This window comes from Vipera berus (assembly GCF_964194415.1).
Source record: "Vipera berus genome assembly, chromosome: 7".
Lineage (NCBI taxonomy): Eukaryota > Metazoa > Chordata > Lepidosauria > Squamata > Viperidae > Vipera > Vipera berus.
This window is the reverse complement of record NC_138209.1, coordinates 31,506,511-31,532,359: the sequence shown is the minus strand read 5'-3', so window position 1 is coordinate 31,532,359 and position 25,849 is coordinate 31,506,511. Positions and strand designations below refer to the sequence as shown.

The following is a 25,849-nucleotide window of genomic DNA, read 5'->3' as shown; positions in this document are numbered from 1 at the left end:
GTTGCCTACCCCTGTGCTAGTCCACGTATGATATGCCATATATTAAATAAATAACAATTTTCTTCAGCAAACTCGGTTACATTTCAAGTGTCCTTGCAAAGTTTTAGGTACAAACTTCTCTTCCACCTCCCAATTGACATTTCTGAACTAACCATTATTTACATTTTGCCACACAATTTTTAAAGCAGGGTCAGAAATTCAAAATACTTCCATTTCCAACAAAAAAACAGGCTGGGGGCGGGGGGGGGCTTAGGCCAGTTCGGAGTGACTCAACAGTTCGGGATCTCTTACTACAAATGTGCTGCCTAATTAGGAAGGAGAATTAAAACAAAAGTATGTTCTCGGAGGTTTGCCTTCTTTCGCCTATATATCTACCTATTGCAAAAGCACGATTCTGCACCTTTAAATCCGTGACTTTGACCATTTCCCCCTCTCCAAAAAAACCTCGGACTGAAACCTATTTGCTGGCGCGGCTGTTTAAGAGAAATAATTAGGACCGCACCCCTGGAAAAAAAAGTGGGGTCTGGATCTGAACAGGCACTCTCGCCTCCCTTTCAATTCCGTTCGCGGAACCGCTCTCATCCGCAGCAGCAAGCCGACAAGTGGAATGACTAGGACAGGGGTAGGCAACCTCGGCTCTTTTATGACTCATGGACTTCAACTCCCAGAATTCCTGAGTCAGCTATGCTGACTCAGGAATTCTGGGAGTTGAAGTCCATGAGTCATAAAAGAGCCGAGGTTGCCTACCCCTGGACTAGGAAGTGTCTGATGATGTCTCTCGCCGCTTATTGGTTGTATCGAGAAAAGCCGTTGCCTTTTTTTTTTTGCCGTGATTGGTGACGGCGAAAATCTCCTTTCTCATAAGCCCGCCTTTTCTACGTGTTCGCTCCCGCCTCGTTGTTTTCATGGGAGAAGGCGCGTGCGCTACTGGTTGGCCGAGGAAAAGATTGCGCAGGCGTAGTGGCTGCTTTTGAACTCGGCTGGGGTCGGAGTGCCGGGGTATCCTGTGGCAGGTGGGTAAGTAGGCGAGCGCCTCTTTGGCAGGTGACGAAATCGGAAGAAAGAAGGGTCGAGCGCGCGCTTCTTGCCCTGGGGAGTCTTGCAGAAGCAGAGACGCGGCGTGGCGATGGGAGGGGAATTAGCCGGAGGGTATGGATGATGGGTTGATGGAATGTAGGCAAAGGTTGCTTCGTGCCAGGATGCAAAACCGTATTTGCTTTCGAAAAAGAGGGCGTATTTTCCTCCGAATAGGGCTTTGCAGTAGAAATGCGAAGAATCCCGCTTAAACTGGTAGGATCTGTCTTCAGATGTGTCGGAAAAAGCATCTCTCTCCACCTCCCTCCCTTCCTCTCTGGTAACGGGATCCAATCCAATCTTTAGAACACAATAGCATTCAACCATGACAAATTTGAAAAATACAAATGTATTAGTACACTGACACAACAATTTGCGTGCAGTACAATGTGAATATACTTACTGTATTACAAGTATGTATATCCTGTGTTGTTAGCTGCGAAGTCGTGTCCGACCCATCGCGACCCTATGGACAAGGTTCCTCCAGGCCTTCCTGTCCTCTACCATCTTCTGGAGTCCATTTAAGCTCACGCCTACTGCTTCAGTGACTCCATCCAGCCACCTCATTCTCTGTCGTCTCCTTCTTCTATTGCCCTCAATCTTTCCCAGCATTAGGCTCTTCTCCAGTGAGTCCTTCCTTCTCATTAGGTGGCCAAAGTATTTGAGTTTCAACTTCAGGAACTGGCCTTCTAAAGAGCAGTCAGGTTTGATCTCCTCTAGGACTGACCGGTTTGATCGCCTTGCAGTCCAAGGGACTCGCAGGAGTCTTCTCCAGCGGCACAGTTCAAAGGCTTCAATTCTTTGGCGCTCAGCCTTTTTTTATGGTCCAACTTTCACTGCCATACATTGCAACTGGGAAGACCATAGCCTTGACTATACGCACTTTTGTTGACAGGGTGATGTCTCTGCTTTTTAGTGTGCTGTCTAGATTTACCATGGCTTTCCTCCCGAAGAGCAAGCGTCTTTTAATTTCTTGGCTATGGTCCCCATCTGCAGTGATCTTGGAGCCCAGGAAAATAAAATCTGTCACTACCTCCATTTCTTCCCCATCTATTTGCCAGGAATTGAGAGGGCCGGATGCCATGATCTTGGTTTTTTTTAATGTTAAGAAATATATATCCTGTACAGAGTATTAACTGAAATTGCCCTAAAATATATTTAAAATGAGTTGAACCCCAGATAATCATTTTCATTTTAGGATGTGCTCCTTTGGGCTGCAGTAATATTTGCTTGAAGAATTGTTTAAAGTTTTAAGAATGTGTACATTCTAAAAATGTTATAAAAAGTTGGGAAGTGGGTAGTTTTAATATGTGCAAAATTCTATCACTTTTCTAGAATAAAAAGTATACCTATTTGTCCCTTAACCCAGCATTTATAGCTACTGCATCATTTATCTTTTTTTGACATTCTTAATGGCTGCTGAGTCTTGCATTTTGAAGTTTGGGTAACAAGTGTTGTCCATCTAAAATATTAAACCAGAAAATAGTGATTCTATGTATGTGCATATTATTGATACTGTTTTCTGTCCTTCAAACAGAACATATCAGAAGAAGCTGAGGACTGAAAGGATCTGTTTAACAATGATGAATGCGGATATGGATGGTAGAATGCATTTTATTACTATTTTTGCTTTTATGTGTGTTGTAATATTTAACTGTTCTAAAGATTATGCATTTTTTATCAGCTGTTGAGACTGAAAATCAAGTAGAATTAGAAGAAAAAACACGACTTATCAATCAGGTTTTGGAACTGCAACATACACTTGAAGGTTAGTTTCTTAATTTATATGCATAACTTAATGCCAAATTATTTTAAAGATAGAATGTTATTAATAGAAAAAGTAAACTGATTGTGTAAATATATTTGAATATTTCCTTTAATTCTGTGGGCTAGGCTAATAATATAATATTAAAATTAATAGTCTTATACCCATGACTGCAGTTTAAAAGCAGTGCTTTTTACGGAAACTAGAGCAATGAGGTATATTTAAATGTGTCTGTCAGTTCCTTTTGACTCTGAGTAAGTAACTTAGATTACTATGAAGGCCGACAGATTAAGGAGTTAAGATATTGTTGTCCTGGATGGTTTGAGGATTCTAGCACTGAGCAAGGAGGTTGGACTAGAAGACCTTCAGCTTTATGATTCTATGAAATAATTGCAATAACTTCTGCTCCATTTATGGGTTCATTTCAAGATTTCTTTCCAACATTTAATAATTAGTTGTGAACCAGGATATTATAAAGCTCACCTTTTTCTAGACCAGGGGTAGGCAATCTCGGCTCTTTTATGACTCATGGACTTCAACTCTCAGAATTCCTGAGTCAGCTATGCTGACTCAGGAATTCTGGGAGTTGAAGTCCATGAGTCATAAAAGAGCCGAGGTTGCCTACCCATGTTCTAGACAAACCTGCCCTGGTGAGAAATCTTTAGGAAGTGACAGAGGTCATAGGACATTTTTGGTTTTGTCATCCTGACTTTGGTATGCCCTACCTGATAACAGATTGGTTTGGGGCTTTTTTGTAACTATGCACATACATTTATTGGGGTCATTGTATGGATTTCATTATACAATTGCCTTTGTATTTTTAATGACTTTCAAAAAAAATGCATTTTTTTTTAAAATGTTCTGCCTAACAGTTGGCTACTAAAGACCTTTACATGTCTTTACAGATCTGTCTGCAAGAGTAGATGCCGTTAAAGAAGAAAATTTGAAATTGAAATCAGAAAATCAGGTTCTTGGACAATATATAGAAAACCTCATGTCTGCCTCTAGTGTTTTTCAGACTACTGACACAAAAAGCAAAAGAAAGTAAGGCGCTGGTAACCAAACAATACTATTGTATTGCTGCTGCTTTTGTTTAATTTTAAATTACACAAGGCTACATAATACTGTAGTTCGTATCATCATTGTATGAAAAATTAATGTTAATTCTAGACATTTTACTTTTTTTAATGAATTGGACAAGTCTTTAACGTCAGTTTTCAGCAACATAGCATAGAGAAAATATATTTATTACTAGCACAGTCTGAATACAAGTGCTTTTGAAAATCAGTTCTGCTTTTATGGTTAATGTCATACATGGCCGAGTACTGTATTTATCATGGTTTTTATAGTATTACTACTGTATTTGCTAGCAACTTAACACAGTGTTGTGCAGAGTGGTATGAAAATACTTCTTTGGAATGAATTATTTGCATGACTTCTCTTAGTTTTCAAAAAAGTTGTACATGTCCATCTCTTATGCCTTCTCCTCCCGAAAAATCTATGCTAATTCTTCCAGATGAAGAAATAGTTTAGCTTGTTGAGTGGTGGAAGGTAATTCTTTTAAACGAGGATGTAACATAATGTATTGCTTGCAAAATTGTAAAGAGGAAAAAGAGCACTATAAAGCTTGTTATACCAATCTCTGGAACTAATAAATTATAATTTTAAAAATGTCTTAAAGTTCCTTTTGCTTATTGGGCCGGTATAATGCTGCAGTTGATTTAAGTGTGTCCTATTTACAGAACACTTAGTTGCATAGTAATATTATCAATTATGCAAGCTTAGGAAAAATATTCTTGTAAACAATATATTTATGAATTTTCACTAGTTATAGATATACATTTACTGCATAATTCCTACTAACGTATAACCACATTTTAGCCCTGCAGATGTTTTGCCTTACAGTAATACAATGAAATTAGGGTTTTTCAAGCATGATACACATCTCTCTACGAAAATACTATCTGCTACAGAGATGTATCAAATGTCTGTCTCTGATACACTTCAAGCAGTTAAATGTAGTTAAGGCTTTTTATAATATACTACTTTTCCTGATAAGTAATTTACTTAAATGCAGGTATACGCACAATGACATTTCTGTGAATATATACAATAAGGCTGTTAAGAAATTGTCTAATTTTCACTAAAGGTGAGCTGTAGGGAATCATGTTATTGTCTGGTGTCACTTAAACTTGGTTGATATTGCTAGAATGAAAATTGCAGTCCTAATGGACTTGGAAGAAGCAATAATTAGGTTTTTAGAACAGGATGTGGCTTCTGATTTGATTGGGTTCTAACGTTGTTTGGGGTGTTTTTTGCCATTTTTCTTAATAGTAGTTTGGGGATGATTTAATTTCTATCCTAAGCAATAGTCTACTGTTTTGTAGGTAGGTGGGTATTTCTGTTTTGGGGAGGACATAAATGATTCAAAACAGTCTCATAATTGGTACTCATTTAGTAGGAGGCTTGAAAGAGTGTCTTTTAGTGAACTATGTATGCGTTTAATGCTTTTTTCTCCTGATGAATCCCACTAGAAAAATATTCTAGAATTTTTTTCACTATTCTATGAGGAATATGTTTTTGAAACTAATTTCACTTTCTCCATTTCCATTAATCTAGTTGTCAAACAAACTGCTTAACTAGCAGTTTTCCTATCCCCTCTTCCTCTATGGATATGATACCGTATTTTCCGGCGTATAAGACGACTTTTGAACCCCTGAAAATCTTCTCAAAAGTTGGGGGGTCGTCTTATACGCCCAGTCGCCTTATACGCCGGAAAATCAGTGGGTGGCGTCTGGCGGGAGCCGGCAGGGCAGTTCTGCGCACGCGCGCACACCCCAGCTGCTCCTTAGCAGCTGGGGAGTGCGCGCGTGTGCAGGACTGCCCTGCCGACTCCCGTCCGACGCCCTTCGCTCTTGAGGCAGCAGCTGCCTCAAGAGCGAAGAGCGTGGAGCCGGCAGGGAAGTCCTGCGTGCGCGTGTGTTTGCAGGACTTCCCTGCCGGCTCACTCTTCCCTCGCGTCGGACGGGAGCCGGCAGGGCAGTCCTGCGCACGTGTGCACTCCCCGGCTGCTCCTTAGCAGCCGGGGAGTGCGCGCGTGTGCAGGACTGCCCTGCCGACTCCCGTCCGACGCCCTTCGCTCTTGAGGCAGCTGCTGCCTCAAGAGGGAAGAGCCGGCTCGCTCTTCCCTCTTGAGGCAGCAGCTGCCTCAAGAGCGAAGAGCGTGGAGCCGGCAGGGAAGTCCTGCGTGCGTTTGCAGGACTTCCCTGCCGGCTCGCTCTTCCCTCGCGTCGGACGGGAGCCGGCAGGGCAGTCCTGCTCCCGTCCGATGCTGCGCTTCCGCCGGGCGGTGCTGGCCGAGACGAGCCAGCAGGCAGCCGCCGTGAGCGCGGCGCTGAGGGGCAGCAGCCCCATGCGCAGCAGCAGCCGCCGGCTCAGCAACAGGTCCGAGCGCAGGAGCCGCACCGCCAGGCTGCCCAGGAAAAGCAGCCACACCGAGAGGCTGCACGCCCAGTCCAGCTCCATGAGGGGCAGGGCAGGAAGCCGGTCGGGAAGAGGGACCAGGAGCCCAGGCCGAGCGTGCCTCGGCCGACGGTGAGAGGGAAGCGGCACATGAAAAAGAGGCTGTGGGGCGGAGCTGCCCCGCCCTGCACCGAATGGGAGAAGTTCAAGGCCTGGGGGGGAAAGCAGGAGGGGTGCCGGCTGTGGCGGGTGGCGGCTGCCCTCCGGCGCTGCCTGCTGCCCGGGAAACGCTGCGTCTCGGGGGCCAGCAGAAGCGCGGGAGCAGTGGGAGGGCCGGCGGGGCCAGTCGGGCCTTCGCCTCCTCTGCGACGGACAGGGAGGGCAGGGCATGTAAGTATTTTCCGGCGTATAAGACAAAAAACCTTGAAAAAAATATTAAAAGTAGGGGGTCGTTTTATACGCCGGGTCGTCTTATACACCGGAAAATACGGTACAAGTGCAACATTTCAGATTCAAAAGGAAACATTTGGATTGTATAGGGACAGAATTGATTGGTGATTAAGTGCCATTTTACCTTGGTGAAATGCATGGGTATTCCTCCAAATTCTTTATATCACTTCATACATTTGAGAAAAGTAAGAATGTGAAGAGAAGAACTGTTTGTGAATAGTTGTGTTAATGTAGAACAAGCCAAGAATCATCTAGTCTTGAGGTCACATGATCAAGAGACCTGAACTTAAAAGACAAGCATCCATTTGCTCGTAGGAATTATTTCTATCCAGTTTAAGACTAATTCAAACAGCAGAGTGAGAAAGTGCTATCTAAAGAAGATTGTTCATGTGATACTGAGTTTAAATGTACTATTTATGATTGTTTTAGTAAACAAATCCACCACTGGGGCTTATGTTCTACAAATCTCAGAATATATACCAAATAAAGATTTTTTGAGTGTATTTTGGTCTGTTCTGCATCTTTTAAAATGTTATTTGGAAAATAAACCTTAATAAATATTACAATAATTTCCATGAAAAATGGTAGAGCTAAACTGTTTTCAGCATCTTGTCAAAAATGCTATACAGCAGTTATGAAAGATTCCCAAAGAATAGCCCTTACTCAGATAAAGGCCATACTCTTGATCTATAAGCATTCAGTTAGTAATGCTTTATTACAGATGATGAGGTTTCCATTGTTCTGCATAATGGTGATTCTTTGTCACCTAAGCAGTGTTATGCAAACTGCAAACACAGATTAAGAAATAAGCCAAAATTATGGAACAAACTTGAAGAATGGAAAAGGAGTAGAACTAAATCTAGTCTATATCAACACCATTAATACCTCTTTGTGTCTTTCTATCAATGGTTCTACCACATCCATGCATCATGCACTTCATTTACTTTCTTTTGTTCTTTTAAACTTTTTACTCTCTCTTTCAGAATCTCACTCCAACTACAACTTTCTTAGCCTCTTTTTCTCTCAATCATACTCATACACATTCATTCAACATCCATTCACATTTAACACCCCCCCCAGACTTCATAGGAGACCTATCTCCACTGTGTTCAATTTACTTTTGATTTTCTTCACACAACTGTTGGTTCCCTGTAACAGTTTATCAAAAGCAGAGAAAATAACTTTTTTTTAACATTTATGTCTAGCAACAGGCCAAATACTTTCTTTTAGCATTTGAATTTGAATGTATTAAAAAAATTTCCAACCATTTTCCTCTTTAATAAATATTTTATCTCAGAATATACATTAATCTATTTGCTCAAGCTTTATGCTGCAATAAGTAATTCAGTTTTCCCCATTAACCACAATTGCCTTAGATCTTCAATACAGGTATTCCTTGGCTTATAACTGGTCGTCTATTGAACATTTGCAGTCATGACAGCCTTGGAACTGATGCTTTATGGCCTATAAAGCACTTCTGGCTGTCATAAAATGTGCTGATTTTCCCAAGTCATATGACTGCATTTTGGTCACTTAGCAACCTGTTCACATTTATGACCTGTTGCCAAGCGCCCTGTGATCATGTGATTGCCATTTCTAATTTTCTCTCCTGGCTTTCCCAATCAATGGGAAAGCCAGCAGGAAAGATTACAAAGGGAGGGAAGTTGGCTTTGAGGTCAGTTCTCCCACCATGCTGATTTTCCCTCCCTATGCAAGAGGAGGAAATTTAACAGGATCGAGGAACAGGCCTCAAATTTGGCAAAAATACTAGCAAACACCAGCATTCCGAGCCTTTCAAAATGAATGTCAACATTTATTACTGGTATTTAAGCAAACACCATCTCCACTTCTCCCAAGGGAAAAACACTTAGCAAACACCAGTATTCTGAGCCTTCCAGAATGGTGTTTGCTAGCATTTTTACCAGATTTGAGGTCCATTCTTTAGTGTACTGGGGGAATTTCCACCAGAGGGTGGGGGGACAGCTTGGGTATCTGGGTGTAGTAGCATTTGGCTTAAGGACCACAACTGAGAGCTGGGATTGTGGTTGTTGAACAAAACTGTCATGTGGCATCTCACTTAAGTGCTTTGCTCAACAGCCATGATTTTGGGCCCAATTGTAAGTGGAAGACTACCTCCTTATTAGTTTTCAAATCTATACCTCTTGTATCATACTGTATTCACTTCAAATATTTGGACCTTGAAGCAACACATAATGTATATATTCACACCCAAAACCAGACTGCTGGTGAAATATGATTTAGAATCCAAACAATTTAAAGGCAGTATGATTAAATACAGTATATGCAGAATTGGAATGCAGTGATAGAGAAGGAACAATGGAAATTTCAGTGGAAGAATATTACATTTATTCCAAACATTACATTCAGAAAAAATAGTGTGTTTTATTGTTGGTATACTATATTTTGATTGCTAAAATGTTTAATTTATTTTTAAATAATTGCTGGAAAGGTAATAAGCAGATAGGATAACTTTTTTCATATTTGATGGCAATGTTATAAAATTCAACCATTCTGAAAAATGATTCATGCTAATTTGAAGGAAATTTTGAAAAATGAATTCTCATTTCAGTCTGCAATATTTTTACAGGTAGTCCTCAAGTTATGGTGACAATTGGGACTGGTATTTCTGTTGCAAAGTGATGCTTTCTTAAAATGTGACATCATGTGACAACAACTAGCAAAGGCAATAAGGACCATGTGGGTCATTGATCAAGGACCTCATGTGAACATGACTTCCGACTTCCTTCACTTTCCCTGTTGACTTTGATAGCAAGGAATGTTGGAAATTGTGATCACATGACCATGGCTCGCATCTTCACTTAAGTGTACAGATATAAAATAAGCCTGTTCTGCAATAAAGAACCTTCAGACAAAATAGCTTTTTAAAATAAAAATGTGTTAGTGGGCACCCAAAGATAAGAGATCCTTATTGTATTCATTTGCTCAAGATAACCCAGAAGTGAAACTCCTGCAGAAAATGTGCAATCCATTTCTGGAAACTCTAATGCTATTCTAGTGATTTTTCATTTTGCACTGTGTTACACATTAAATGTTGACAGTTCTGAATATATAGCAAAAAATTAAGGGTTAGTATTATTAAAAATAGTTTATTTTAAAAAATGTGATTCCAATAATATACGCAATAATAAGCTTCAAGTTAAATAACAGGTTATATTAAAGATTTTTATTTAGGAATAAATATAATTTAGGAACTAAATTGTACATGGATTATGTCAATCTGGCTTGAAACATAAAACTATAAAAGCATGAAAAATTTCATGTACACAAGTTACATAAATACAGTTAATGTTTTTCCATTTAAATGTAAAACGTTTAAAATTAATAACCAAGTGCTTTTTTTAAAAAAAAGCAGCAACTATAACAAACATCAAACACACATTACAACAAAATGTAAGTAAATATTACATTTTTCAAAATTGTAATCAATAGCCAAACACAGTTATTGCATTCAGGTCAAAATATCAAAATGATTTTTATCTTTGAAGTTTTTAACTCTAAAGCTTAAAAACAATATATCCCCTGTAGAGGTAGGGAAAAAAACATTAAAGTAAAAGTTTAAAGGATAATTTGAAGCCAAACTTCTTTCCAAACAATATTTATTATTTAAATAAATATTAAATTAAATAGTTTAAAAGAATATTTATAATGATTCAGGCCTATCGCCATTTTTAAAAAATCACCTATCAAGTAAAGAACCAGATAACTGTAACAAGTAGGAATGTTTCTTCAAAATGAAAATGAAAAACCTGACAAGATAAAGTAGGACTTAAAATCCAAACTGAGTTCAGTCTTTGTTTAAGAGTTAATAACCTCCATGCCTGTGCCAGTGTTAAAACAGTATGACTGGATTCTGTAACTAGAAACATAAATAATACTAGATGGAAGTGTGTTAGTCTTTTCGAACTCTTCGTTTACGTACTGATTTTGTAGGTCCATCAACAGACCCAGTGCTTTCATCTGCTTCTCTCATCTGGTGGGGAAGGAAAATATAAACGAGAGTTGTCAAAATAAGTTATGGTTCATTATTATCCATCTTGGTTGCAACCAAGTATTAAGTTTACTTTTGAAAATATTTCTTTTTAATAATGTTTTTATTTCTTAGAGCATTAAGAAAATCAATAATTACTTTGCATTTATAAATATGGCTTGCTTATGATTCTTTTAAGCATAACTTGTATTACTTATAGAAAGATGGGGAGAATCAAAATATAGGATACTTATTGAATCCAACATATTTGTCAATATGAAAAGGTGATTTTTTTTCCATATTGACTGAACGTATCTGCTTTTTAGTGTATTTAGATCCTAATATAGTCTAAATTCACTAGAACTCTAGTATTCCAGGAAACAATTACGTCAGTTAGAAAGTTATGGAATGGAATGTCAAATAAAAAAAGATTTTATCCTTTTTCCCATGCTAAATTGACTTTCTGGAAAACCCAATTTTAAAAAATTGGGAAAAGATGGTGGTATGGAAAAATTGGATGGAAGTAAGCATATGGACCAATTGCTAGATAATAATGAATTTTTAACATGTGCTGTATTACAAAATATATCAAATGTAACCCAATGGCAATATTTACATATTTACAGTTACATTTGTTAACGACATTGTTAGCCTTTTCACCTGAGATACTAGAAGACCTGGTTAAATCTTTTAGCATATCAAGCTAGCTGTCATCAATTAATCAAATTGATATGCAGATGCTGAGAAATGAATGGAATAAAGAATTCAGTTATGCAATTATATATAGCATAAATAATGGGACAGTATCTTAATTTCTACAGCAATGGTGCTAACTGTCTAATTATGACTTACTTTACAAGAAAAATATTTAGAATTTATTGAACTCTATTACATTTGAACAAAAAAAAATTGTCTAAGACAGCTTAAGATAATAAGATAATGCTTCTTTACTGTATATATTTTTTACAATGTCCTATATTTAACAAGTTTGGGGAGAATGTAGTGGACTATAAAACATGACTGTGTCAAAAGCTAAACTGTTTAGAGAATAATATTCTCTTGAACTATATATCTGGTACTTGGAATTTGATAACTGGATTTTGACAACTATATATCTAGCACTTGGATTCTAACAACATAAATGGATTCTCCTTACTATGGGTGAAAAACTGATATTACAATACATGAAAAATAAATGTATGGCTCCGGTTGCCCTCCGGGTGAGATTCAAGGTGCTGGTGATGACCTATAAAGCCCTAAATGGCTTGGGTCCGGGATATCTGAGGGAACACCTGCTGCCGGCATCAAGTTCCCTTCGTCCAGTGCGCTCCCACAGGGAGGGTCTTCTCAGGGTGCCACCGGTAAGAGATTGCTGGCGGGTAACACCCAGGGATAGGGCCTTCTCAGTGGGGGCGCCTGCCCTTTGGAACCAGCTGCCAGTGGAGCTGAGGACTGCCCCCGACCTCCGTTCATTCCGCCGGGGCCTGAAGACCTGGCTCTTCGAGCTCTCTGGCCCAGGCTGAGGAGTAATCTTATTTTAACTGGGGTTTTATTTATGCAGGGACAAATATAATTTTTTTAAAATTTGTTTTTAACTTTTGTATTTTGGTTTTTTAATCACCCTGTAAACCGCCCTGAGTCCTTCGGGAAAGGGCGGTATATAAATGTAATAAAATAAATAAATAAATTTACTCAACGCATTGAAGACCTGACTGCACTTAACTACTTTGGAACAAATTGCATACAGACCTAAATTTTGTGTGGACAACTATAATGAAATATGAAAGTCAGGGGTGCTTTTCTAGATCTAACATATTTCTGCTTTCCACTTTATTCTATTTATACCTTAAAGAGAATTGGTGGAACTAAAACATTTTACACTTCTGTAATTCTAGTAAGCCTCACCTCATCCTCTTCTGAGTGAGATTTATTATCCTCTTCCTCTTGACTTCTTTCAGCAGTATCATTTTCTTCTTCATAATCATCATCTTCACCACCTTCATATTCCAAGAGACAGTAATTATTAAATTTAGTACAGTTAAGGATGAAAAATATAGCAAGGACACATAGATTGTCTGATAAACAAATAACTACAATGAAACCATGAGTTCTAGTTCCACCTTAGACACAAAACCATCTGAATTCCCTTAGGCCAGTCACTCTTTACAAGCCCTAGAAAGGAGGCAATGTCAAACTACTTCCAAAATCTTGCCAAGAAAACTGCAAGGATTTGTACAGGCAGTTTCAACTGTCAATGCTGAGTCAAACGTACACACACACACAAAGGACGAATCTTTAACGTATACAGTAATAAAGTCTGTCAATTAACAGATTACATAATTATTCAATCTCACATTCATATTAGTTAAATTCCATAACTAATTTTATCTCAATCAACTTTTTTGTCATTTTGCATTTGGGTCATAATATCACTTGGAGAGAACCTGAAATGGGTATTTATAGGATGAATAGAGCAAACTGAATGCATGTCCATCCTTTCCCCTCCCTTTATGACGCTGATGACTTCCTGACATTATAGTGGCTATGGATAGGGCCATTCCTCCCCTTTCCTTCTTGCTATGCTTTCTCCTGCCAAGGAACACTTCAGACTTTTTTTTACTTTTTTCTCCTTCCCTTATACTTCTAGAAAAAACATATTTTGTTCCATGTGCAGAATAGCTCTACATTGTTTCATTATACAGACCAAACATCTATTCCAGATGGAATGCATGGAGCAGTTCATATACAGAACATCTGAATACTTTCAAATAACCACATTGGAAATGGACTAGTGGGATTACGGATTTTATTGAGGAATTCTGGATGTGTATTAAAGGGTGACATAGACTATATATAAGTATGGAATATTTAACAATAGTTTTTCAGCTTGGAGTACGTTTCAAGTGGTTCAGCAACTAATGTAAGCTACGATTTTGCCAGTTTATCACAGTTTCAAATATTATCAAAATCTCTTACCTCCTTCACCAATATTTTCACTGAGTTTTTTAATTTCATCCTTCTCTGATATGTCTTGTTCTAGTTCTCCTTTTGTAATTGGCTTAGCTAAATCAGTTTTTTTGTAGTCTATATCTTCATCCATTTTCTAAAATAGAAGGATTAATTATCTGATATTCAGACTTAATTTTTTTTCAAAACATTACAAAGCAGTTGAATGTCCCATGCTTGCCAATTTCCTTTCCTTCTTTCTTTCTCCCACTACAATATATTTCTAAACATATTTTGAGAGCCAAGAATAGATCAAGCAAATTACTGATTTTTATAATAAAAATGAGATAGATACCTTGGACGGCCAGCAGAACAATATGCCCATTCCTATAGGTAGTGCCAGCGTTAAGATATAAATAATCCAAAGCCATGGGCGCTCTTCTGCAGCAGTTACCAACTGGCTGAACATACCAGGCTAAAAAAGCAAAGGCGTGCACTTATTTTAGAGCTCAATCTTCATGGAATTTTCTTCAATACATTATTTTTTTTAAAAAAATGTTGATCAATCCATGCACTATATCAATTATAAGCAAGAGTGTTAATATGAAAGAAACGTCTTAACAGAAAGAAGCCACTATCTTAATTGTTATATCTCAAATCAATAACTAAAATTGGTGGATCACATACCTGGAGGAAAAAATATAGTCATTTGCTTCCTGTTAGTGATTAAGGTAACTAATATTTAAAAATAAAGTTTTGTTCTCAAACAGATTTTATTATAATCCAAGAACCGATAATACAATGTTGTATTTTTTAAACAAGAATTCCTCTCTATTACATTTTTTAATATTCTTTGACCATTCTTCTCATGCTAAAATCAGGCTACAAAATATTCTAAGAAAGGAAGGGTCTGCCTATTATTAACATCTCTTATGAAATTTCTCCCAAAGTTATTGGTATGAAGTTAGTTACATATTTACAATTAATACATATATACATACATAGATTCAAAAGTGGCAGCTGTATTTAAAGGGCTTTTGCACAGAAATATCTTGTGCACCACTTGCAGCCATTCCTTGATTGAAAAATCATGCTCACAATTATTGATGTTATAGTTACTTCCCATTCTACATAGGCTGTCCCTTGGAAAGAATTTGGAAACTACATTTCATACAAAATATGACAGCTGAGGCACTGGTGGCTGTTTTTCATTATATTTGGGTGACAACTGCACTGATTCCCATTGACTTCTGAGTTCATTCCAAAGTGCTGGTTGTCACCTTCAAAATCATACATGATTCTGAACTGGGTATCTGAGTGACCACCTTCTGTATTTGTCCTGTGGCAAGAGGGGCACCAAGCAAATTTAATAAATAAATAACAACACTCATCTACTATCCAATCAAATTGAATAGGGGAAGCTCCCTCCAGGTCCTATATATTTGTGAACACCATCTAATGGGACTTAGAAAATGGGAATTTTCAATCACTGCCCAAATGTCTTGGAGCTCTATCCTTACAAAGACCTACCTCTTCACCTCTTCACTCATGGATCTTTAGCAAGAAAGAGAGTACATAAATAAATATGAGATGGGAGGGCAAGGGAAACAAAGCCTTTCACCGTAGTGAAATCTAATCTTTTAGCATCACAAACCTATTCAAGAAATGTTTGTCATTAACTCCTGAAATTATTTAACTAGGATATCAACTTTTTTTCTTCAAAGGTATACAACACTCAATCTCTTGATCCACTAGATTTGTACTGCGTAAGTGGCATGATGTAGCGGGACTGTTCAAATGGGTATTATTATATTCAAGTGATGATTATTGATATTGTGAGCATATGTATTTTTAATAATAAATTTTAATAATAAAAATAAATAATATGTATAAATCAAACTAGACAGAAGACCTGACCATGAAGACAAGAAGTTGCCCAAATCTCAATAAATTTGTTTACTATGTTAAAAAAAATCAAGTGGCATTTTAAGTGCCTTGTGTAAAAGTAAACAAAGCATAAAAGCAAGATTCTAAGGTTAATATAATCAAACCCATCCATGGGCAATCAGAAAGATTGATTAGGAAATCATTATTAGTAAATGTATACAAAACATTGAGCATAATCAACATAATAACATAAACATATTAAAAATTAAGTATCATGGGAAATTTGAAATGGTATGCATTTCAGGATTTTTTTTGCAGCAACTGTATGTATTTTGAGACAAAAATATAATCAATTCTCACTTCGTTGGCACTTGCAATCAATTTTTTAAAGCCCCAGCCATCTGCTGCCCATCGATCAGCAACTTCTTTGTCTGAACATATTATGAAGTTATCAAAGTAAATATTAGATGTCATAGACCAGAGTTCTAAACCCATAGCATCAACAGTAGTCATCTGAAAAGGATGAGCATCTTCAAAATAATCAGGATTAGGAATTTTCTGAGGACTCCATATACCCTGTAAGAGGAAAATAATAGAATCCATTTGAAAGAAGAAAAACATTTAATAATCTAATATGACAGATAGAATGTTGGCAACCGTTCAAAATGAAGCTTCCTATTATTTTAGAGTGAATTCTATAGGTACAGATAAAACAAAAGTATTTTTACATAATCCAGCCTCTGGTTCCCATTGATGAATTCAGTCTGTAATATTTTATGGATTGGAAAAGAGGGCTTAGTGCATCAATTAAACTAAAATATTAACCTGTCCCTGAATTGTATTTGTGGGACAATATGAATACCGTAAGTTCTTTCCCTGTATATTTAATCCCCTTTTCCTTTCTTTATGGCATGAGTAAACGAGGCAGTATAATTAACCCCAACACAATTTTCTAAACTTGATGAAATTGAAAACAATGGTTTATTAGAATTTTTCTCATTTGACTTTTTTGCACAGCAAAAGAAAGAATAAAAAATCAAAATCTAAGTTGAGGTTTGCTCATCCAAACAAGGCCACTGTCAATTGGTTTAATGATAAGAAGAAATATCCTCATGACATAGATAGCTGCTTGTGTTAAAGATTTATGATTTTTATATTTCATTTGGACTAATACTGTAATTCATACATCATGGTCCAGGATCTTTTAAAGCAGTGGGTACTATTTCCCATTATGTTGCAAATGTCAAAAATAAAATTAAATAAACTAGATTTTATAATAATTGGACATGGTGAGATTTTAGTTTTGACCCAACAGTATCATGTACAGATGCTACTTTGCCAATTCTCTATAACAGACATGTCAAACGTGTGATGTCACATGACATCACACAATGTATCAGGACAGTTTTGTCATTGCCAGCAATGGGGTGGGTGCGACTTCTGGATGACGTGCCCAGCCCGCAGGCCAGCAGTTTGATACCCCTGCTCTAGAATATAAGTCCTCTTGTGCTTTCAAATAAGTCTACACTGATCAGATACCTTCACAGATTCCATTAAACAAGTCCAACTCTATTTGCCTTTAGAAAAGCCATTAAGACCTGTCTTTTTTCCAGGTATTTGGATCTAGTGAGTGAAATCTCCTTTTGATTGTTTAATTATCTCATTTGTCTATGGAGATTCTCAATCACAGTCATGAGAAGCGTTTTTAAAAATAAAACCAAGGAAGTCCAGTTGCCTTTTGGAAAAAAGCACCTTTGAGACAATTATCACATTTGTACACCATTTTGTATTTTATATACTAGGTTATTTTTTAAATACTTTTTTCCTTTGCTTTTGTTGTACAGCATCCTCAGTTTCATTGGGTTTTTGTTGGGAAGCACTATAAATCCATTAAATAAATATATAAGAAAATGTATATGAAAATTTTATTAATAAATACATGCAGCTTTATGAATCCAAATAAAGATCAAAAGTCATCAACTTTAAGATTTTTCTTTGTTTTCAAAGAGATAACACAGTGCACCCTTTATCTTCCACTTCTATTTTTTATTACATATATCAACATCTAACTCAATTTTCCCAATGCTATTCTATATATTTCTTTTATTTATTTATTTATTTATTTATTTATTTGTTTTTATAAACCGCCCTTCTCCCGAGGGACTCGGGGCGGTGTACAGAATAAGGTAGGCATACAGAATGAACAATAGTGAAAACAAACAATAGTAAAATACAAGCTGGGACCCCAGATTAGAGCTATCAGGCCAGGCCAGACTGCTGGAACAGATAAGTTTTTAATTCGCGCCGGAAGGTGCGGAGGTCGGGGGCCATCCGGATTTCGGTTGGTAAGCTGTTCCAGAGGGCTGGCGCACCCACTGAGAATGCCCTCCCCCTGGGGGCCACCAGCCGACATTCCTTGAGCGGTGGCACCCTGAGGAGGCCCTCTCTGTGGGAGCGCACAGGACGGTGGGGTGCTGACATTGGCAGAAGGTGCTCCCGTAGGTAGTCCGGACCCATGCCATGTAGGGCTTTGTAAGTCATTGTTAGCACCTTGAACTTCACACGGAAGGCAACTGGAAGCCAGTGCAGTGCACGGAGGAGAGGTGTGGTATGGGAGTATCGGGAGGCTCCCAAGAGTGTCCGTGCCGCTGCACTTTGCACCAGTTGAAGCTTCCGAGTGGATCTCAAGGGCAGCCCCAAGTAGAGAGCGTTACAGTAGTCTAGGCGAGAGGTCACAAGAGCATGGGTGACTGTACGTAAGGCATCCAGGTCCAGATAAGGCCGTAATTGGCGAACTAGTCGAACCCGGGAGAAGGCCCCCTTGGTCACAGCTCCTATGTGATCTTCCAGGGAGAGCTGCGAGTCAAGGAGGACACCCAGGTTGCGGGCCCTATCAACAGGGGGTAGTAACTTGTCCCCGATGTTAAGGGATGGGATGTTCTGAATCTCCTGGCTTGCCGGTACGTACAGCCATTCAAGTTATAGTTGATATGAAGCATATACACACAAAACAAAGGTACAAGCATAATTGGGGTAAATTTCATAAGAATAACAGTTCTTGGAATAACTGCATGAGGGACAGTGAGATATCTAAAGCAGCCCACTGACAACAAACTGTTTAGTGAGATAAGAATGATGATTATTGAAATGGCAGGGATTTATGACAGTTGTGAAAGCATGAAATAAATCACCTTAAAAGAGGGCATGGCTGATTAGATGTTGGTACAGAAATACAATCTTTTGCAAGTATCATATGTATAAAATTGACATCAATCCACAAACAGAATCTAATCTAATCAGCATACATTTTAACTTCTAGTTCTCCTACCATGCAATGATGATGTGAGATTTGCATTTCAGTAACGGAACAGTTAAAAAAGTCCATTATAATTCCCAACAAAATATATAGTAATCAACATAATATATAACAATTGTTGCTATTACCTGATAGTTCGGATTTTCTATCATTGGCGGCTTCCATTTTCCTTTATAGTTTGGATTGTTCATCATGGGATGTGCCCATACCCCACAACCAGGTGCAGCTTCACATTTTGGATTAGGAATCTGTGGAGCTTCCCACTCCCCATCCATTTCTTCATCCCTATACAACAGATAAATATATTTATTCAAAAAACATTTTTTTAAAAAAGGATGAGACTATAAATAACAAAAACATGCCTTCCCTCCTATCTGTTTCAACTGCTTAAGACATAACTGAAAAGCTATATAAAAATAATTATGAAAAACTATGGGGGAAAATTCAAAAAGAATTGGAGAGTTGGCAAAAATTGCAATTGTCTTTGTTGGGACGGATTGCAGCAGTGAAAATGAATGTCCTGCCCAAATTTTTATTTTTGTTTCAAATGATACCGATCCTTAAGAAAGATTCTAATTTGGAGGAATGGCAACGTGGTATCAATAAATTTGTGTGGGCAGGGAAAAAACCACGAGTTAAACTTAAGATTATGCAGGATACTCGTGAGAGAGGTGGTCTTAAACTGCCTAATTTTAAATTATATTATGAAGCTGCTGCATTAGCAGGAATAAGTGATTGGATTAATTTGACACAAGGGAGGTTATTAAATCTTGAGGGCCATGATTTGTGGTTTGGCTGGCATGCATATTTGTTGTATGATAAGAAGGTAGACAATGTGTTTAGGGTGCATATTTTAAGACAGGCATTGTTGAGAGTTTGGAAGAAGTATAGACATAAGTTGAGTTGCAAGATACCATTGTGGGCAATTCCAAAACACGCAATAGAAAATATACATGCTGGCTTCAAACATGATGTGACTACGTACAAGGAGATTCTAACTTTGGAAAGAAATGTCTGGTGTTTGAAGTCATATAGCCTCCTGCGAGAAGAGAAGGTTGTTCAAAACTGGTTTCAATATATTCAGCTACGGGCCAGGTGGAAAGAAGACCAGAAAAATGGTTTTACAATGACTGATGAAAATTTGATAAAGCAAGTTAGAAATCAGGGACCAGCACATATCAAACGGATATATCTTGCATTGATAGAGATTGATTCAGAGACAGAGCTTGTTAAGGATTGTATGATAAAATGGGCCCAAAACATCCAGGAAGTTATCACAATGGACATGTGGGAAAAGATTTGGGTGAGGAACGTAAAATTTACTCAAGCTCAAAATCTAAGAGAGAATTTTTACAAAATGTTTTATAGATGGCATTTAGATCCTAAAAAGCTTGCAAGTATGTATCCGAATTACCAGCCTAAATGTTGGAGGTGTGGTGATGAAGATGCAACATATTTTCACATATGGTGGACATGTAAGAAGGTCAAGGCTTTTTGGATAAAAGTCTGGTGGAATATGCAGAAGATTTTTAAACAGAGGATAAAGTTTTGTCCGCAACTTTTTTTGTTGGGAATAATTGCAGACGCTACAGTTGTGGACACTAAGTTGATGTTGAACCTAATTACGGCAGCAAGACTTTTGATAGGCCAATATTGGAAGAAAGAGGAATTGCCGACCATAGAAGAGTGGACTTTAAAGGTTTCCGACCTGGCAGAGATGGCGAAGATTTCGGCCTATTTGAAAGATCATTCGCAAGAACGCTATATTATGGAATGGAGAAAATGGATTGAGTTTATCCAGAACAAGTATAGGGTTAAGAAGTTTTATGTAGCATTCGAATAAGTCTTCTTTTGTTTTTTTTTCTTTTTTATTCTAGTTTTTTATATATAGTTAATATTGTTAAGGTGTGTCTTATCCTATATAAGCTAGAGAGTAATGGATTTTAGATTTTATAGTGGGTAGTATATGGTTGTTTATGATTGCCTTTTTATAGATATATACCTTGTATTTAGCTCTGGGAAGTCGGGGGGGGGGGGAGGGGGGATGGAGGGAGGGGAGGAGGGAGGGAGGTTGGGGGGAGGTAGGGGGGGAGCAGGGAGGGGGAAGGTGGGTTTTTTTAAAGGAAAATTGTATTTTAAAACTTTTCAATAAAAAAAAAAAAGACATAACTGAAAAGTTAATAAAAAAATAAAGATAAAAGTTTCTCCTGTCTAGTCGTGCCCAACTCTTGGGGATGGTGCCCATCTCCATTTCTTAGCCTAGGGAGCCAGCATTATCCGAAGATATTTCTGTGGTCATGTGACCAGCATGACCATATGCCAAGGGCCATGGAACGCTGTTACCTTCCCACCAAAGTGATGCCTATTTATCTACTTGTATTTGCATGCTTTTGAACTGCTAGGTGGGCAGTTCAAAATATAATAATGGCACATAAAATACGTCAGTTTTCTCTAAGTTGACATCTTGCAATCAAACTCTTGCATCCTGCTAGTGGTTTTAGTGTTTTCACTTATTCATTACTGCAACATACTGAAAGAGAGAATGCAGATGTTTTTCTCATATCTCTTAAGGTTTTTACTTCAATGAAATGTATAGCGCAATTATTAAATATTTCAGTTGCATGTGATCTATGAATCAATGGATCACATGCTACAGATATGTTTAAGATCCAATTCTTGATAGAGCAGTTAAAATTTCTAATTAGCATATAGTTGTGGTGGCAAACCTATGGCACACGTGCCGCAGGTGGTATGCAGAGCCCTCTCTGTGCCCCAGTCCTAGGCCTTCAGCTGAGTTTTATAAAACCTTTTCGCTTTAGGCCTCCACCGCCGTGTGCAAAAAAAAAGGTTCAATCTCAATCAATTTCATCTTCTTGCAGGAAAAAAAAGATCTCGCAAAGTTGGAATTGATTGATTGAACTTTTTAGTCCCACACAGTCTGCCGTTACCACCGCAGCCATGCCCACCCAATGGGCCACACCCACCCAATGGGCCATGCCCACCCGGCACCTGAAGATACATAAGTGGGTTTTGGGTTGCAGTTTGGGCACTCGGTCTCTAAAAGGTTTGCCATCACTGGCATATAATGAAAATATCATTTTAAGAAAGCTTAAAACCCCATTTTTAATCCAAACCTTTCTGACTTGGTTTTAGAATCCTGCCTGAGATTCCAAGTGGTATTGATTGACATTAAATACTGGAGGAATATGCTAGCTTTTCTAAAGTTCTCCTTTCTGCCCATAAAATTAGGTAAACAAAATTTCAAGTAAATAAATAAACTCTTAACATTCTCTAATGCACAATGCTGAGAACTATTGCTCTTATTTGATATATTAATTTTCATACCTTAAAAGATTCAATTTTCAGTTTCTGAACTAAACTTAATAATCAGTTTTTACATATTTAAATACAATATAAAGCAACTAAAGCCAGCCAATAAAGCAAAAGATAAACACAATTTAAAAACTTACAGATTCATAAATAAATATCTTCTATCTAATCTGTTACAGTAATAATTACCAATCTTCTGGTTTTTCTGCATTTGGATCTGGAACGTTTTCAGGTTCATTATCAAGCCATCCTTCAGGTTTAACAGCATCAGGATCTTCTATGTTTGGAGGCTCCTCTTCATTCCTTAAAATTACACGCCAATTTTATCACAAAATACATAAAAGAGCAGCATGGTACATTACTATTATGAGTACATTTGTTCCTCCAGAAAAAAGGTATGGATATGAAATATATCTTTCTATATTTGCATATTTTATATATTTTAAGTCCTTTTATTATAGAAGTGAATCAGAAGAATACTGCTACTCCAACATTACAAGTGAAAATCTTTGCATGTGGACAAACATGCAGTCTTATTAAAGACTGTTAATCTAGGCTTTCTTTATTTTGCTAAAAAGCACTAAGTGAAAGCCTTGGTTGATCAACAATGATGATAACTAGAGAATACTATGTGTAAGCATAGCTGCTGAGAACTATGACATTTAGAATATTGCTGTAGGTAGGTAGGTAGATAGGAAGGCTAAAAATCCACTCATATGTAAATGAGAGACAGTAGTACACCATCAAAAGGGGGAGGAGGGAGCAATTATATATTCTCTTTACCAGTCATCTGGCTTTACAGCATCAGGATCAGGTATTTTAGCTCTCTCATCCCAATCTTCAGGCTTCTTATCATTAGGATCTTCTATTTCTTTTGGTGGGTTTACAGGTGGAATCATGTCTTCTAGGAGATTTCCCTTGCTGACAACTGCTTGGTCAATTAATACTTCAAAAGTATTATCAGGTTGCAGCACTAAAATATAGTAAGTTAATATATTAAATCAGGCATGTCAAACTCGTGACGTCATGTGACGTCGTATCGCGACTTTCCCCCCCATTGCCAGGAATGGGGTGGGCGCAGTTTTAGTATGATGCACCCGGCCTGCAGGCTGGCAGTTTAAATGAAGAAGAAATTAAATGGAGAAATTATAAAAATATTTTTCATAATCCTTAAATATTTATTAGAAATAGTTTGTTTGTGATTTTCAATTTGAACCATATAATCAGCCTGAAAATTATGCCAGTTCCGAATATATATTCTAATATATATATATATATTCAAATGAATTTTCTTAAAAGAAATTTATTCTGAAATCTCTCCTTTAGCTATATGTGATTATAAAAATGTATTCTTAAAATTTTGTATGTTTTAAATATTTTTTTTCATTTCAAAACTGCCATCTTTGTTCTTTTAAAAGATATTTCTTCCTGTTTTATTATTATTAAAAGCACAACACTGAACCTCATACAGAACATTTTTATCCCTATTTATTCATATGTTATAACATGTTATGTCAGTGCACCTTTCTCTATATGAAGAATTCTTAGGATTCCACTTTATTTACAAAGGCAAACAAATTCATATACTTAATAGATATAATCCTCAAAACGTCTCAATTTCTATTAAACTGTCATCTTGTATAAAATGCAAATATCATATATGATCAATTATCTGAAAATAAAATGATTTTGGTCAATAACCGAATGCACCTAGAATAAGCTTCAATTCACTTTAAAGTAATCTTAATTATCCTATGCAGCAACATCATTTAATCTGAGGGGAACTATAAAACAGGATTAATGCTGGCAAGTAAACAATATTTTCCTAAAGATTTTTACCAACTTGAAACACAACTCAGAATTATGGGAGTTGTAATCCAACAATGTAGGGCATCAGATTGAATAAACCAGTGCTTTAGATTTTAACCCATATAAAAGCCCTAATGTACAAAGCAAATTTAAGTAGAATTAAAGACTTCTGGTGCTCTGAATTGCAACATCCTTTTATTTGCAAAATTTCAATACCCTCTAAGTTCTGCCATGAGAACATGAGCCCCACTGCTTTCATTAGTAACCGTAAGAAAACCTATCTTCAAGTATAAGAATTCCTCTAATTTTCATTATAAAGCTGAGATAAGGAAGTATCTAAAGTTCCCAGTTTTCTAGAGTTACCAGTGGTTTCCTTTATACATACCTGCTTCTATGGTTATAATGAGCATTTTCCTATAGCATTAAGTGCAAAAAGGCAAATGACATTATTGAAACAAAGAGTTCTATTTCCTTTAGGTTTTCTCTGAAGTCTTTGTCCTATTCTTCAAACATTCACAGCAATATTAAACTGTTACCACAGAAACGGAATATTCCCATAATGACCAAATGAAAATTAATAGTTCTTTAAAATGGAGAACATATTTCATGTATTTTAAATATATGCTTGTGCTTCAGTAAGTATTTCCATTCTATCTTATTTTTCTAAATTTAGGAATGTAAAAAAAAAATACCAAGGGTATATAGATGGGTCTTCTTGTCAGTATAAATTTTTTTCAGATCTACATCAGGACGTTTGGCATGCTTTTCCTCATAATCCCCAGTCTTAGGATGTTTATGTCTAAAGATAAAGTGTAGTTTATAGTCTTCTCCACATTTATCTGGCCCAAACATAATTGTGTATGATGTTTTATCATAGAAGTATTCCTGCAGGATAAAAATGAATACAATATTTTGGTTGTAACAAAAAATATTTTGCAGCAAAAAACACTAGCACTAGTTAGAGCTTGATATCTCCTTATTTTAAATATTTAAAAGAATGTTTTTTAGAAATTAGTAGCATTTCTTTAGTTGCAGTTCATAACACATAACATGGAAAAAGCAATATATAATTGATAATTAATGTTCAGAGACCTAAAAAGATAATTATTTGACCTTCTGCGGTTGCAGTAGCATAGGAATTTCCTGCTGCTTCCTGTTCCAAAAATAGGGCTCTTGCAAAAAAAATGTGGTTGAAAAACAGCCAAATGTATATAGCAGCAAGCAGAAAATAATAATTTTATCTGGTTCTAGAGATTTAAAACTAACCTTCCAATGAGAACTTCCAAGTCTCATTGTGTAAGCAAAATAACTCACTTAAAAAATGAATAAAACAAGTCTAAGTTTCTAATGGGAGAAGAAAGTGGCAAGACTGAGTCTGAAAACACACATTACAGAAAATTAGATTCCCCTAGTGCCTCCCTACAAGAGGAGAAGTTGGCCAACATCTTGGAATGTTTGTGAATGCTTCATTCTAAGTCCCCTTCTTCCCAGTTCCATGACCCAGAGGAGAACAAATGGAACTCGTTTCATACTTCCTAATGCAGCAGTCTCCCACCTTTCTGGCTTTGCGGAGAGGGGATGATTCCATGCAAGTGGCAGGTGAGCGCGCATGCTTGCACACTGTGTGGGCAAGTGGTGCTGCACACACGTGTGTGCTCACCACCATTTTCACAGCCCAATTCTGAAAGGGCCGCAGCCCAGTGGTTGGGGACCCCTGTCCTAATGCACATATACATTTAGAGATGCAATACAAGTACAGAACATAAACATAGAGAAACAACAGGTTACATTACTACCCAGA

At 37.2% G+C, this 25,849-nt stretch overlaps 2 protein-coding genes across 4 annotated transcripts in view; one reads left to right on the top strand and one right to left on the bottom strand.

Annotated features, from left to right (window-relative positions):
• The first annotated feature begins 915 nt into the window (after nt 1-915).
• On the top strand, nt 916-15,500 carry SCOC (short coiled-coil protein). 2 transcript variants are annotated; one of them, XM_081332668.1, is made up of 5 exons: nt 916-1,013; nt 2,612-2,676; nt 2,759-2,842; nt 3,745-3,883; nt 15,431-15,500. In XM_081332668.1, exons 2-5 carry the CDS (start codon nt 2,655-2,657, stop codon nt 15,459-15,461), a joined length of 276 nt encoding a protein of 91 aa, XP_081188794.1. In that variant the 5' UTR covers nt 916-1,013; nt 2,612-2,654; the 3' UTR covers nt 15,462-15,500. The 2 variants fall into 2 exon arrangements, with proteins under 2 accessions (XP_081188794.1, XP_081188795.1); XM_081332669.1 differs by lacking the exon at nt 15,431-15,500 and having other exon boundaries at nt 3,745-4,513.
• Nucleotides 10,047-25,849, bottom strand: part of CLGN (calmegin) — a 34,398-nt gene continuing 18,595 nt past the window's right edge. For both annotated transcript variants that reach the window (XM_081332666.1, XM_081332667.1), the window contains exons 7-15: nt 24,741-24,933; nt 23,023-23,212; nt 22,429-22,542; nt 19,038-19,194; nt 15,954-16,169; nt 14,062-14,181; nt 13,737-13,863; nt 12,666-12,757; nt 10,047-10,763 (exon numbers count right to left, since the gene is read on the bottom strand). In XM_081332666.1, the coding sequence (XP_081188792.1) occupies nt 10,683-10,763; nt 12,666-12,757; nt 13,737-13,863; nt 14,062-14,181; nt 15,954-16,169; nt 19,038-19,194; nt 22,429-22,542; nt 23,023-23,212; nt 24,741-24,933 (1,290 nt within the window). In that variant the 3' untranslated portion in view covers nt 10,047-10,682. The remainder of the gene's footprint in view (nt 10,764-12,665; nt 12,758-13,736; nt 13,864-14,061; nt 14,182-15,953; nt 16,170-19,037; nt 19,195-22,428; nt 22,543-23,022; nt 23,213-24,740; nt 24,934-25,849) is intronic.